The sequence below is a fragment of the Chaetura pelagica genome, unplaced genomic scaffold (assembly GCF_000747805.2).
Source record: "Chaetura pelagica isolate M959 unplaced genomic scaffold, ChaPel_1.0 scaffold189, whole genome shotgun sequence".
NCBI lineage: Eukaryota > Metazoa > Chordata > Aves > Apodiformes > Apodidae > Chaetura > Chaetura pelagica.
Genome location: NW_009970716.1, coordinates 3,122,185 through 3,137,574, shown reverse-complemented (window position 1 = coordinate 3,137,574; position 15,390 = coordinate 3,122,185). Strand labels below are relative to the sequence as shown.

Sequence of the window (15,390 nt, the reverse complement as noted above, 5' to 3'; positions counted from 1 at the left end):
CCCTAGGATGCATATAAATGCATGTCAGCAGTGGGCAAGATGCATCGAGGTCCTTTAGAAATGTATGAATATAGGCATGTTAAATTTTAAAAATAGCCTAAAAAAAGTTAGTGAAAACTTCAAGCGTAGAAAATATTTCAAACACGTTTTTCTATGACATTCTTCACTTTCTGCATCAGTTTACCAGGCCCAAACGTTTACTCTTTCGCAGCCGGTGCTTTCTTCATAAATAGTAAAGTGTTCCTTCAGTGTGTGTGTGTGTTTCTCCGCCGCTCTCCTCTGCCGACAGTCTCAGTACGTCTGGTAGACATCATGGATGGGGACCTGGATGGTGGCGGCTGGGAATGCCTGGGGGATGTAGCCGGCGTACCCCCCGTAGGCGGCGGCGGCAGCGGCAGCAGCTGCGTTCTTCTGTAGCGTGGCTATCGTCGCCGTCGCGGCCGCGGGTGCTGCGAACGGCACGTAACTTGTCCCGTAAATCCCAGCGGCGGGAATCCGCTGCATGTTGGGAGCCATGGTGTACACCGGCGGGATGGGGCGGCCCTGGAAGGAGAGCGTCAGGGTCAGACCCTCCAAAATGGTGCTTGATTTGCTGTAGTGTCCTGCAGCCTCCCTCTGAAAGGCAAACCCCCTAGAAGGGGAAGTGACAACGGGGGAGCAGGCAGCACGTGCCCTGGTGAATGAAAGTCATGCCATCGTGGGGGGCTGTTCTCCCCCTCCCAGATTTGGGTCTGCCACAGGGCAAGAGCAGCTGTCCAAACTGCAAATGCCCAAGACAGGTCAGATGAACTGCAGGGCTGCTGGGCACTGTAACATCTGCGACAGCATCTCCTGAATGGGAACAGGGCAAGAGGCCAGGCCTTCCCCCCACCCTGGGTATGCAGAGCAGGTCGCATGGGAAGCAGGATGTATGGGAAGCAGGACTTAAGCGCTGAACTCACCTGGAAAGGGGGAGGCGTAGAGACAGCTGGTATCACAGCTGCAGCCGCGGCTGCTGCAGCAGCTGCTGGACTAGCTGCATCCTGCTGGACGGCTATAGGGTTGATGATGTGCTCGACAGTGTGGATTTTGCCATCTTCCATCATCTTGGCTGGTGGTGCAGCCTGAAACATGGAGTACTGGGCACTGATGGCAGGGATGGCCACTAGGAGAGACCAGACACACCAGGTGCGTTGGGAGAAGGTGGGTTCTGGGACCTCATTCAAAGAGCCCTCCCACCTGGCTACACTGGCTCTGCTACAGCAGAGCTGGTGTGCAGGTAGCTGGCGTGCCAGTGGAGAACCTGGACCACTTCTGTCCTCCCCATGCCTGGGAGCACAGTGGTGGGCTCATTGCTGCCTGCTCTGCCTAGCATTCCCCTCCACGCTCCTGGCACGGGTATCCCAGGGCTAGAGCCCTTCTGGGAATTGGGAACTGTGACCTGGATTTACACAGCTCCTTCTGACCACTGGTGTTCTGTCCTCTGGCCAGAAGTGTGTCCTAAGCACAGGGACAGGTGGGAGTGTGTACTGTCCCCCTTGTGGGGTCCCTGCTCCAGCTGTTGAGATCAAGGGACCTGTGGCTGCCATAGGCAGAGCTGCTCCGGGAAAGAAAAGTGTAGTTTGCATGGTAGAAGTTGCAGGGAGCAGCTGGTCCAGTCTATATGGTGTCCTTTGGCCAACCCTGCAAAATACCAGTTCATTTACTATTTTGGATTTCCAAGGACTAACTTGGCCTAAATATATTTTATCCCATCTCTCTGCTACAGGATCAATCTATTTAACGACACACACACACAAATACATTTTTAAAAAATTTAAAAATTACTCTTTAGAGCATTCTTCCTCATGCCAAAATTGGACAAAGCAAAATAATTAGAGCTATGGTCTTGCAGACAAAGGGAAAACCCTCCAGTCAGAATGATGGTGTTCAGAGATGGTGAGTTTCATGGCACTGCTTAGGGAAGAAATGTGCTTTGCTGAACATTCCCAGTAATCACAATAATTGGACTTGAGCTGGCAGTGTGCACTCACAGCCCAGAAGGCCAATTGCATCCTGAGCTGCAACAAAAGGCGCATGGTAAGCTCTGGTGAGACCCCACATGGAGCACTGCATTCAGCTCTAGAGTCCTCAGCATAAGAAAGACATGGACCTGTTGGAGTAGGTCCAGAAGAGGCATGTGAAAATGATCAGAGGGATGGAGCACCTCTCCTGTGAAGAAAGGCCTGAGAGAGTTGGGGTTGAGACCCTGGAGAAGAGAAGGCTCCGGGGAGACCTTATTGTGGCCTTCCTTAAAGGGAGCTTGTAAGAAAGATGGGCACAGGCTTTTCAGTGGGGCCTGTAGTGATAGGACAAGGAGTAAGTTTTAAACTGAAAGAAGGTAGATTTAGATTGGACTCTCCCATGACAGGGGAGTTGGAGGTAGATGATCTTTAAAGGTCCCTTCCAGCCCAAGCTGTTCTATGATGCCATGATTTCCATAGTTGCCTCATATTGCACAATTGAGCACTGAGCTTGTGAGGCATTCAGTAATGAGGTTCACAAGGAAAAGACAGTAATCAATAAATGGTGGACTAATAGGTGATGTTGGCATCTATGGGAGTTGCAGCCAGTAAGACAGAAACTAAGCCAAATATGGACATGGGTTTCTTTCACTGGGATGAAAATTCACAATGGTGAAATGTGCAATTCTGCCTGTGGGAAGGACAGCTCCCAGCAAGCAGTACTCTTGTTTTTATCTGGAAACTGAAAAAGGGATCTGATCAGGTATCTTTCAGGCAGAGATGTTTCCACTGCCAGTGGACTACCACTGTTTCCTCAAGCAGAGACCTCCACCCATGAGCTTTTCCAGTTCTCCTTCTACACCAAGTCCATCTGGTCAGCTCAAACCAGTTTTATCACTGGTTTAAATAACCTGGATAATTCCTCACCGAGGCAAAGCAGAAAGCTCACATGCTCCATAACTTCTGCCATAACTTCTGGCAGAAAAGCAGTAACAAGTAGCTGGGGTACTGGGATGATATCTCAGGAATTTTCTAACCACTTGCAAAGAAATAAGCTTTTAAGGTTGTTCTAAAGTCTGTTCTGGTAATGTGCTCTGAGAGTCATACTGTTTTAATAACAGAGCTAAGTCTTGCATGTGGTACCTCTTACTAGATTATCTGACCTGGATGGGGAAAACAGACCAGGTCCTTGTGTGCTCAGAGGCTGTGCTGGAACCATAGGAGAGGGGAAGACGTGATGAAGAAATCTGAATCTTTGTGTGCTTCAAGTCTAGAAATATTTCGACTTGAACTTCAGGCTTTTGTTTGGCAGTTGAATGAATTACCAGTAAAAGGTGTGCGTTTCAAGCATCCTTTAGTAATACCTGGAATTCCTGAAGTATCTTTAAAAACACACCTAGAGGTAATATTTTCTGATTGTGAGTGGGTAGTTTTCTCAGGAAGTCTGATCTTCCTTTGGAAATGGCTCTAACATCTTACTGTTGCCTCTAGACCTCTCCTCACATTGTCTCATTCAGCTGTTACAAATAATTCTTCAAAGCCTTCATGAGATGCAAGCTGTAGTTTCCACCGACAGCATGGAGCAAGCATGTCTGGGGAAACCACTTCAACTGTATTACTAAACACCGCTTAGGTCCTGCAGTTACAATTTACTTAGAGAGAGGAATGGAGAGAAGACCTGAGGACTTCTGCAAGTGAGCTTGCCCCCGTAACATGCAAGGATCTTCTTCCTCAGGCTGCTTTTCCGAATGAAAATCTTTCCAAACAGGATCTTGAGGAACTGCAGGGCTTCAGCCTTCGTCCCGTTCACCTGGGAAGGGCAAGGGCTGGACACTCAGCTGAGGATGTGGCAGAAAGTGGTGATCCCTGCCTTGGTCGTGGCTCTTGGGCCAGGTCCCCACAGCCCAGCAGAGCTGAGAGCTCTCCTGTAAGCACTGCATTGCTGCAAGCGCGACCCCAAGGGCTCCCTGCATTGCTCCTTTCCCATGCCACTGATGGTGACAGAGGAGCTTGCTTCAGCCAGGGACTTCCCTGCAATAGGAAAGCCCCAGGTCCTTTTCCCAGCCTTGTAGCATTGGAGAAATATGGACTAAACAGGGGAGAGCTCTGACCTGGCTGGAAATCTGGGGTGGGAATCTCCCATGGTGAAATTAGCGTTGAAGAAATTAAAAGACAGGAAGATTGCACCATGTTCTAGTGTACCTGAGTAGACAGAAAGGAAAGTCTGCTGTGCACTTAAGTAGGTGCAAAAGGGGACAGGAGGGCTGGACACTGCTTCAGCCCTTTTTTTATTTGGCCTGAAGGACTCCTGGATGTTCACATCCCCTGCCCCACTGCATGTCTCTTGTTTGCAAAAAGGTGAGCCAGGGCCAGGAGTCATCTGGCACAGGGGACCACTGAGCCCCAGCCCTGGGGCTGTCCCCACTGCTGCATCCATGGACTGGCCCTGGAGGTGTCCCCATATGCCTGACTTGGAGCCAGGACCAAGGGTTCTCCCACCATCTCTGCTTTCCTCCCCTCACTGTGCATACTAACCTGCTCCAGGCTTAATGGCCACTGGGTTGACCGCAGGTAACTCCAAGTTGGGTACCAGCTCGTATCCTTTCTCTTGCTGCTTTCCTTTGCCTTCGTGGTACCTGCTGTAGATGCCACGGCCAGCGGAGTATCCCCCCAGGTAGGAGCCCCTGGGGCCTGGGGCTCTGTTGCCAGCTGCACCTCGCCCTCTGCCTCGTATGCTGCCTGCTTATGGTAACAACAGAGAATAGGATGGTGAGTAATGGAGAGCAGCAGCCCTGTGAGGAGAACAAAGGGCTCCAGGCTGAGATCAGGAGGCATGTGCTTAGAAATGAGGTTGGTGAAGTTAGTTTGACCTGGCTTAGGAAAAAGAAGAATTTGGCCTTAGAAGCACTCAGTAAGCCTGTGTAAGTTTTGTTGTTGCTGTTTCTGGCCATACATTATCTGCTTATTTATACTGATGAAACTCTCCTGGCCAGTGTTGCGGGTTTAATGCACACACCAGAGAGAGGGGCTCCTGCAGGGTGATTTCTGAGCAGGAAAAACAGCTTCTGCTCTCAGCTGCTCTGCAGAGCAGACTCAGCCTTTCAAGCTGGCCACAATGAGACCCTACCCCACTGGCCCAAAGTTGTATCTGGCCTTTAACCATCTTTGTCCTACCATTGTATATTACTGGTGTTCTTTGTTTTCTCTGCTATTTTGTTAGTAATAATTATATACCCCATCCCCAAAAATATTGCCTTTATTTATCCTACTGACTCCAAGCACATTATGACAGTACTTTGGACACTGTGGAATTAATGTACTCCTTGATGGTCTAATTGGATATTCAGAATGTCCATTCATTGCAAGTACAAATCTGGAAATTGAGGAGAAGCTTAAATTCTTGATCAGCTAGGGTTGAAAATATTTCTTGGTCTATGTGGGTGCCTTAAGAATATATTCACCCTAAACTGCCTCTTATATGGAAATACATATTCGATTTCAGGAAAATCTAATTCCTGTGAGTACAGGATAATTATATTTATAACACCAGTTATACCTGCTAAGGCTTTTTATGAGTAACTGTTTTTTGGGTAATTCTTAATGACTGTAATCAGTAACTAATTAAAGTATAGATAATAAAAGAAATACTTTGCACTCATAATTCTCAAAAGACTTTAAAAGGACACAGCACTACTGCCATTTTAATGTGGAGGGCAAATGACACCTGGAAAGCTCCCAGCTGAGGCTTTCCCTGATATCCATCCCTTTGGATGACCAGGTCACTGTACCCACGCCTCCAGGAGAAGGCAAAGGGAGCACTCTGTCACAATCCCTAATCCTTTGGATTCAGCTCTTTGGAAGGAGACATCAGAAGCTGGAGTCCTTGGACTTGCTCAGTACTAGTACAGCACTCATAAAAACCAGATTCCTCTTGTCCCCATCCTGTGCTTTGTCCATTAGTTCATTCTGAACCGTATTGTTAATGCCTCCTTCATATTAGCCTGTACTTTTAGCAATTATTTATAGATACATCCACTGTATTGTCATACATTAAAATGAGACTGAACAGAAATATAGCAAAAAGACCTATTAAAAGAGTGTTTAAGAGGAAAGTGCATAACACCAGCGGTCCTTCGGCTCAAGCAGACCTTGGGTTGCACCAGCCTGAGATCAAACCTGCCCATCACATCCCCTAATTATGCTTACTAACCTTTCACAAAGTAATCTCTGTTGGGCCCGATCAAGGCATTGTATGGATATCCATAATACGCTAGTGTGTACGGATCACAAGAGTAAACATAATTAGGTTGCTGAGCTACTTCAGGTGTTGCTGCAGCCCCTCCTTTTGCTGCTTTCTGGTAGCGAGTGTATTGCTCCTTGTCTACTGGCTTGGCCAAGGTAACCTCCAGGCACGAGCCTTCCAGTTCAACACCATTAAGGTTGTTCATGGCGTGAATGGCATCTTCCCTGGTTGTAAAGTGCACAAAGGCGTAATCACGTATTTTTTTCACCCGCTCTACACAGCCAGGGTTAAACTGCCCAAAGACCTTTTTAATGGTGTCCTCAGTAGTCTCAATCATTAAATTCCTCACATAGAGGATTTTAACAGTCTCCATGACATCTTCATCCACATCTATCTCTGGTTCTGCCCAGTCAACTGCAATTTGATGTCCCCACAGCTGGATTCTTCCTGGCATGAGTTTCCTCCTGGCCATTGCAGCTGCTCGATGGCTCTCATACTCCACAAAGGCGAAGCCTCTGTTCTTCATCTTGTCTGCAGCACTGGCATACACGATGACGTCCAGCACGCCTTCCGTCACCTTGGCGATCTCTTCCAGGATCTCCTCTCTCTTCTTCATCTTGGGAATGCCCCCGATGAAGAGCCGGCAGTTATCCACGCTGCAGCACACACCCAGCAGCCTGCCGGGACGGATCTCGTAGTTGTTCAGCTCCCTGACAGCGCGCTTTGCCTCGTGCTTCTGTGTGTACATCACGAAGGCGTAGCCGCGGTTCTTCCCATCAAAGTCCATCATCAAGCGCATTTCGTAGATGCGGCCCACGGACTCAAACACGGGGACAAGCTCATCTTCGTAGACATCGCGGGGAATTTTGCCCACAAAGACTTCACAGCCACGAGGAGGGTGAAGGCCCTCCCAGCCAGGAGGAGGGCCACCGTACTTGCGTTGCCCATTTTCTTGGATCATGCTGTATCCAGTGCGCTCCATGAGGGCCAGCAAAGCTGCCTCGTTGGGTGCACCAGCAACACCTTCGGGAACTTTTGTGGTAGCCACGTTGGAGGAATCGTTGCTCATCCTTGCAGTGGAGTCCTCAGCTGTCATGGTGTCAAACTCATTCACAGCTTGGTAAAGCCTGGACAAAGGAAGGCGGACATTTGTTACACGCTGTTAGCTACCACCAGAATCCCACCCCTCTCTTTCATCTTCTTGTAATTGTTCTGCAAGTTCATGTTAAAAACCAGGACTAAGGCTGCAGAAAAGCAGATGAATGAGCCACACCAGCCTGAACATTGATACTGCAGGCAGAGCACATCCTGGATGTAGGCACAGCCCCTCTTTGAGAAGAGCAGTTGAGGACCTGTACCATCCCAGTACCCAGAGCTGCTGCCACAGGAGGCTGAAGTCACATGAATGGATGCCACCAAGCACCTCAAAACCTTAAGACTCTAGGGAGCCTTGCCTCCCCTTTGAAAGGGTAGGGAGAAGCTGACACTGGATTGAGAATGGGAAGATGCAGCCATGAAGCCAGTGATTCCCACCTCCAGAGCTCTCTTCTCCCTCTCAGCCATTCCTCAGTTAATCCATCTACTCCTGAGCAGTGCAAGCACCAGGTGCCATACTCCACAGTGAAAGATGGCAAATGCATGAGAAGCACAAAGCATGGTTTCTATCTGATAACAACCCCTCACTCCTCCAGGCCTTCACAGTAACTGTCGAGTAGGAAATAATAAACACACTTTATCATCGTGGGGACCAATTCTTGTTCTGTTGTGCAAAGGGTGATCTGGCAAGCTGCTGAATTGCCCACTGCTTGTGATACAATGTCTGATGTGTTTGTCTCTTCTATTATTACAACAGGACTTCACAAAAGCCGAAGAGAATGACTCCCTTATGACAGGTGTCTTGCTTTAGAGCAAGTGGCCAACACAGCCCTGCAAGCCATCAAGGGGAAGGCAAATCTCAGAAATTCATCCTGCATTTGAACACAGCAGAGGTTGGGATATGCAGATCTGCAAGAGGATATAACTATGCCAATGACCACAAATGTAAGACACGGAGGGCTTCCTCTCTGAGCACAATTATATAAGACACTTTGGGACTCTGAGAGTAGTTAATTTGTTGACCATCAGCTCCTCTTCATTGTTTTTTACAACTCAATCAGCATTTGCATCATCCAGCAATTTATTTGCAATGATTTGCATTCATGACCAGTTTGTTGATAGAACTGTCAGAAACCACTGACTCCAGCAGGGAACTGCAAACCACGGTAACAAATGCTCTCACTCTGGGTCTGATGGGCTTATCTTAAAAAAAAAAAAAAAGAGGAGGTGGGAGGGTGGGGGGCACAAAGCTTCAGCCAGATGTATTTATTTTATGAAGTTGTGTTATTCAGTGGGACACAGGTTTCCTCTCTATCTGAGAAGGACTCTGATATATACCCTTTGTTACAACAATTTGGCCATTGTCAGTTCATTGGTTACCATTCAGGCAGATCTTTCACTAGTACAGTAGGCCCAAATCCACAGATATATGGGCACAAAACATACCTACTCAAGTCTGATTTGTATGGTTTACAAACCAAATTAAAATTCTAGTAACCTTAGGACCTCAGATTTTTTTTAAGTAAAGCTCCTGAGCTCCCCAAAATTGTGATGGTCTGTACCCAGAGATGCTGGGGCATCAGCCAGGGCAACCACCACTGTACCTGGTTCAGCTCCTAGATGTGTTTGTTATAAGTGTTACACACAGCCTGAGCCATTTTAATTTAAAAGTATGGTGAGCAGAGAAGGAGGCAGGGAAGACAGAGGGCAGTAATAGTGATTATGATGCTCAGGCAATACTTCAGAAAACATAATTCCTTTGAAGCAAGTTTTTTCATGGAAGTACATCAGTTTTGATAGCTTCTGGCTTTGAATGTTCTTGATAAACATGTTTGTCTCAGATTCAAATGTTCCCCATTTTTAATGTGTCAAACATTTTCATTTTACTCTTGGAAATTATTTGACACATCTTAACAAACTAAGGCAGAGAAAAACATTTTCATATGACAATTTCTTCTTAAAAATGTGACTTCACCTTTCCTTGAATGAAAGTAAAGGTTGTTAAACAAATACTTTGCTGTGGTATAATCGTTACCTTTACATGGGCCACCTGTTGGCAAGTGAACTATTCATCGTCCCAGCTTTGGTTAAGTTTAGAAATGAGTTATTACCATCAGCTTTAGGCCAATTTGAAAAAGAAAAGTCTCTCTGTTCTGCTATTAGTCGCAAGGACTATAGTCTAGAAAGCTACAGTTGGACATCGCGACTATGGAGAGAAGACAGATGGAGCAAACCCTCACCTGCCCACCAGAAACCAGCTGGTAATTCAGTGGTCCAGGAACTGGCGTGTTCTACAGCGCTTTGCATTGCACCAGCAGGATGATTTCTAGTACTGGAAGTCGTACTTGAAGCTGTTGCTAAGTGCTGATGGCCACTTTGCTGCAAACTCTACCACACACCATTTGTGACCGTGAATAATTACAATTTCTTTGTGAACCTAAACTGCATGTATCCTCATGTAGTTTTTTTGGAATCAAGATCAATGATAAATGTGTTCATTATAGAGCCCATGTAGTCCTACTTGGTGTATCTAAATATACACTTAACAACATTCATTGCCACATGACACAATCAATGCCTTCACAAAGTTGAGATGAGGAAAAGCATGGGTGTGTCTGGTCTGAGAGCTCTCCCCTCCTGTGGTTACTGCCTTACAAAATGGGCTGCCAACAGAATAAAAGTGTGTCATGTTCAAAAAGCAAGCATTAAAAAAAATAGTTTTCAAAAATGCCTGTTTTCAAGGTGTTCAACCGTACTTGTGCATTTTTCAGTAAATGAGTCATGAAAACTTGCTATCATGTTGTGGCTGCACACAAGCCATGAGCTAATACTGTAGGTTTAGTAGCCTTCAATCCAGACTGATTTCAGTACATCCACCAAGCATGATTAATGCTAGAAGAGGTAAAAATTAAAGCTACATTAAAATGTTGTGTCTTGTGAAATATAAGCGCTTGATTTCTAGTCTCTGAAGAGGAAGGTACACCTGATCCCAATGACAAAGATTCATAGAAGAGAAACTGATAAAAAAATTTGTTAATTATTTTTAATGAGAAATAATAATCTTTATGAGAAAGATTATAATTGAGAGATAGAACTAAATTTTAAATTACTAATTACCAGGACTGAAACAAGACTGGCTTCTTTTCTTCTCAGAAAAAGGTAAAGCCTACTTGATTGTTCAATGCCACGTTAGATGGATGCTAACACCTGCCAGCCAACCAGGAGCCAGGCTTGTGAGTCCTGCAGTTCTGCCTCTCTGCTCCAAAGACTCTCCCTCCTGCAGGTGAATTCTCAGATGTACATGTTTCACTGAAACCATTGAAATGTCACTTCCTCTTCCTTGCAGAACTCCTTCCCCACTGCCAGTAGGGCGACTGCAAATAGTTCTTGCCCTGAACATTTCTTACTTCCTTTTTATCCTGTCTTTTTCTCCTCACAGCTCAGAACATTAAATAGGAAACTTACTGTGTTGACAATGGCTGACCTAAAGCAGGCTGATGAATTGAGGCAGATCTTTTACTAAATAGCAGTATCACACCTTGATTGACAACAATGCAGGGCTGATGCCTCTTGTGCCAGGGCAAGGGCAGCTCAGGGCCCTGGTAAGAAAGCAGTGCCCACAGACCACATAGCATCTTATCCCTGGGCTTGTCCAGCACTGGGCAGAGCTCTGTGAAGTTATGCAGACATCTGCTCCTCTGTTGATCCTGGTGTGGTAATACAGGCTTTTACATACACAGGGACACAGCCCATGTCCTTGTGGCAGTAACCGCGTGTCCACTCCACTCACGTGCACCTGTAAAATGGGGTTGTTTATGTTTGTGCTTACTCCATCCCTCCAGTTTTGTGTTACACAGTTTTAGTGGCATCATGTGTCCTTCTGCGGGTGACACAGCAGTCACATAGCACGGGCACAGGTGCCGGAGAGTCCAGGGAGACCTGCTGGCTCTGCGATAAGGGGTGAGGAGGGGACAGGGACACCCATGCCCCAGCTGCAGACCTGGGGCTGTACAAACTCCTGCTGAGCTGTCTGGTCTGCCAGCCACCCTCCTGCTTCAAGAAACTGCCTCAGCTTTGCACTGTAAGACACAGCTGCTGCAGGGGGAAGGTCAGTCACTGAAATTTTAACTAAATACACCCTGTTGACAGAGGGAAATAGCAGCTACTGGTTGTGCCCTTCATAGTTTTTTAGGTGAAATAATAAGGGCAAATGGTAATCCTGCTGCTTGATGTTGAGCAGCAGCTCTGGGACCATGGCTGCCATTAAAGCCCTTTATATTTCAAAGCTGATTTTTTTCTCATGGCCACTTTAGATACATAAAATGTATATAACAAAAAGAGCAGTTTTCTAAGATCAACTGTGTAACTTTTATCACAAACATCAGATAGCCACGGAAAGGCTCTTGCTGAAAACTCAGTTTGCCTGTTTACAGATTAATCTGCTGAAGAGAAAATGTAGGGGCCACGTCATTGCGACATAAGGCAGCAGCTCGAGCGTTGCTTCAGGTGTCACATGCCAGCTACCTTTCCTTTTAAAGATAACTACACTATAATTATACAACAATTTTCTTTTTCTTGGCAAGACCTTCGCTTCTTTCCTCCATTTTATTTGCATAAATGAGCTGACCAAGGTTGGTGTCTTTGGGGCTGTTATGCACCCTGAGCCACGGAGTGCCTGATTGCAGGGCCTGGGGCCAGCCTTGCAATCCTGCAGCCACAGCCAGGGCAATGACCTGATCTGCAAGGTGCTCCTGCCCAAACTAATGGTGAACTAGAAAGCCTCACCTCTTTTATGAACATGCCTAACATAGCCAGTGCACCCACAAGTGCTTGCTGCCATCCCATGTGCTTCCCTAGCAGAAGGCGTTGCCCTTTGTTTGCAGTCGGCTCAGGGGACATCCTGCTGGAAGCAGGGTTCTTGGCTCCCCTCCATGCACAGTGCAGACAGAGGCCAGGCAGGCAGCTGGTGCGGTGAAGAAAGGGTCCAATCTTTGGTGAAAAATCCATGCAAAGACTCTGCCCACCTCCTAATTAATGTATAGTTCAGTATCAAAGGAGTTGGACGACAGGTTGGTTCCCTGGTTCCCCAGAGACCTGCTGTCACTAATTAAATGCAAATGCCTGAAGCTGAATCTTGTGGAGGGTCAGTGCAAGGCACAGTGCAGCATTTCAGCATGGCTTTTTGGCTAGGGACCTTTTCTGAAAGTCTTTCACACAGAAAAGGGAAGGTTACTAGGGATGGATGATCCCTTCAGACTTTTAACCAAAAAAAGCAATTCTTGAAGCCAACAGGCCATGACAATGTCTGCAGTGTGTCAGGCACATTGCTTTACCTGTAGCTGAACTGGGTGAAGAAGTTGTCCCAAGCTAATTTAGACACTTTGAAAACGTGGATTTTCCTCATCTCTGTCATTTTGGCAAAACTGTATGGAGAAAAAAGGGGAACTGCATCGGCAGACCTGAAGGGGAAGGAACATCTGCTGGCAAGAGACTTGATGAACAGCTTGTGATGAGCAGCTGGGAAGAGTAATCTCATGGATCTGATCAGCACTAGTTATTGATGACATGTCTGTCTGCCGTGCAAGGTATCCTGCTGCCAGTATGACTAAAGCACTACATATTCTTATCATGCATGTGCTTGAATTAAGTCAACCAAACTTGTTCATCTCCAACAGTATTCAGCATCTAGCCCCACTCTCCCTTGGTATCAATTGTAATAGTCTGATGGCTTCCATGGGGTTGTATTTAAGACACTGATTAGCACTACTGAAACTCCTGCCTTTAAAGTCTTGCAGGAATGGGGTAAGCCCTCCAGGCACACATCAAAAGCACTGAATTTGGCTTAAAAAACTGTAAAAATAAGTATTACAAATCTGTTATTTTACTTCTTGCTCCTTTTTAGGAAGAAGACACCTGAAATTATCCTGTATATTAACATCTTGGAATTCCTCAGGTTAAAACTTGAGTGCTAATCCGATAATTGAACACTGAATTTATAAGGGCAACAACTGGCTACAATTTAAAACCAGGATTTGAAGCTTATACTTCTTATTTTCATCACTATCATTAAGGGCAATATCAATCACAGATGTAATTATCTTAGACATATTACACCAGTTCTCTTAGCCATATTAATCTTACCTCAAAGTAATTTTATATACAATTTTAAAAACTGAGCTGAAATTATTACTCCCCTACAAAATAAAGTCACCTTGTATTGTGCAAACTTCCTGTCTCTTCTGTTGCCAATCCTCTCTGCATGATTCTAAGGCATTTGGAGTGTCCTGCAAAAGCTGTCAAAGGTTCAATTTCAATTATTCATAAGCACTACCAGTGCCCAGCACTGAACATTCTCAGGATGGAGGTCCCTCAACAATCTGTCCTCCTGGCCTAGAAACTGCAAAAATACTATTCAAGCAAAATAATTTCTCAATAGTTATAACTCAAATAAAAAACTGACAAAACTTTCCTGAGCCTGGGGCTTTAATTGCTGCCATTACTTTTTGATGATCACAAGTGAAAATTGTGTACAAGTATATATATTTTTCTAATCGTGAGAATGAAGCAAAGCTAATGAAAAAGTTTTTAAATGTGACAAAGCTCCACCAAAACCTAGAGCATCCTACCAGTGTAGTCATATCTCCCCTGCTTCTGCAATGTGAATTCTATCAATACAACGTGTATTTCTTGAGTGCTTTTTAAGCTACTGTAGCACCAAACCAGCCATCACAGCTTAAACCACTTCTGAAGAAACTTTGGGTAAGTGAAACCCAATCTCCTTTATTTTATAATGCACTTTGCATTATATTTAGAACTTTGTCCCAACAAGTTGTGTAACCCATATTTTGTATCATTTGCCCCAGCTCTGTATTTTACCCAGTTTAACTCAAAATAATTCTATAACTCTCAGCCATTCCTATAGGACACTGGTCACGGGCTGAGGCTTGAAGTTACTATCCTGCAGGATATTGAAGCCACATGTTGAGGAAAGCTGAGAAGATGAGAGATGGTTTGTGTAATCGTTCTTATCAGCTTTCCAAATCAGGAAACAACACAACTCTTCTCTTCTACCCAAACCCCTGTATTTCAATTTAGTCAACAAAGTCTATTATTACCACAGTCAGGCAGGAAAATGTGTGACATATAAATAAAGTGCAATGTAGTCACTCAGTATGTAACAACCATTTTCCATTCCAGATGAGCTGTACTTGATGGGAAACTTTTTGCTGCCTTTTTTTAACCACAAATGCAATTAAACAGTGTTCTCTGCAGAGATGCTGGCACAGATAAGTGTGTCCTCCTCATTAACTGTCTGCTTTAAAAAACATTCTTTCTAGGAAAGGAACAAGTGTTTCATTCAGTGTGGAATAGGAGCTTGAAAGCTTTTGCCGCAAGAAAGACAGGAAAAACGATCATTTGCAACCAAAAACCAAAACCATCACTAGACTCATCTGTTAATTATTACACAGGAAAGATAAGACATTTGCTTATTTCATTTCTTGCCTCTTCGAAGAAAAATCTTATATATGAACACGGTGATTTAATTGATAATTGAAAATGTCTGTGAAAGGGCTTTGCTGAACTCCATGAAGCAGGGATATGCATGCACGTGCTTGTGATTTTTCTTTGTTATTATAATGCAGAAAACTCTTATCTGTCTGTCTAAGTAAACATTACAATAACATCTTCCATCCTACAGTACAACCAAGACTATCTAAAAATGTTCATAAACTACAGTTCCCTTTTCAGCCTTTGGAATCTAAATTTCTCAGCTAACTCTTCTAGAGATTCCAGAGTGAAACATAACACATCCTGCCTGTTCACACAAAGTCTGCTCTCTTAGTCTATTTTATAACACAAAAACAGCTTTAGACTTTTCAGCCCTCCCTAATCTTATGCACTATTTCTATTGCAACATTCTCAGCTTTGCTTTCACCACGTGAACACTGCAACAACGGGGTGCCCAGCCTGCAGCTCTGCTTTCAGCAGGAGGCAGAGATTTCAGGGAAAGCTGAAAGTGGCCTAACGTGTTCACTTCCCCTCAGGTCACAGGAATGAAGATCAGCATAA

At 45.2% G+C, this 15,390-nt stretch overlaps 1 protein-coding gene across 2 annotated transcripts; it reads right to left on the bottom strand.

The window, feature by feature from the left end:
* Window positions 1-291: 291 nt before the first annotated feature.
* On the bottom strand, window positions 292-7,351 carry RBM47 (RNA binding motif protein 47). 2 transcript variants are annotated; one of them, XM_010006101.1, is made up of 4 exons: window positions 6,193-7,351; window positions 4,518-4,724; window positions 942-1,144; window positions 292-543 (listed from the first exon to the last, which is right to left on the bottom strand). In XM_010006101.1, exons 1-4 carry the CDS (start codon window positions 7,319-7,321, stop codon window positions 292-294), a joined length of 1,791 nt encoding a protein of 596 aa, XP_010004403.1. In that variant the 5' UTR covers window positions 7,322-7,351. The 2 variants fall into 2 exon arrangements, with proteins under 2 accessions (XP_010004403.1, XP_010004402.1); XM_010006100.1 differs by lacking the exon at window positions 4,518-4,724 and having other exon boundaries at window positions 6,193-7,321.
* Window positions 7,352-15,390: the final 8,039 nt, after the last annotated feature.

What these genes read in the sequence shown, in the direction of transcription:
- RBM47 (XM_010006101.1), bottom strand. Translation starts at nt 7,321, where the DNA reads ATGACAGCTGAGGACTCCACTGCAAGGATGAGCAACGATTCCTCCAAC. An exon ending in CAGAGATTACTTTGTGAAAG is followed by an intron (nt 4,725 to 6,192) that starts GTTAGTAAGCAT and finishes TGTTACCATAAG; the next exon opens with CAGGCAGCATACGAGGCAGA. An exon ending in GGCCATTAAGCCTGGAGCAG is followed by an intron (nt 1,145 to 4,517) that starts GTTAGTATGCAC and finishes GGTCTCTCCTAG; the next exon opens with TGGCCATCCCTGCCATCAGT.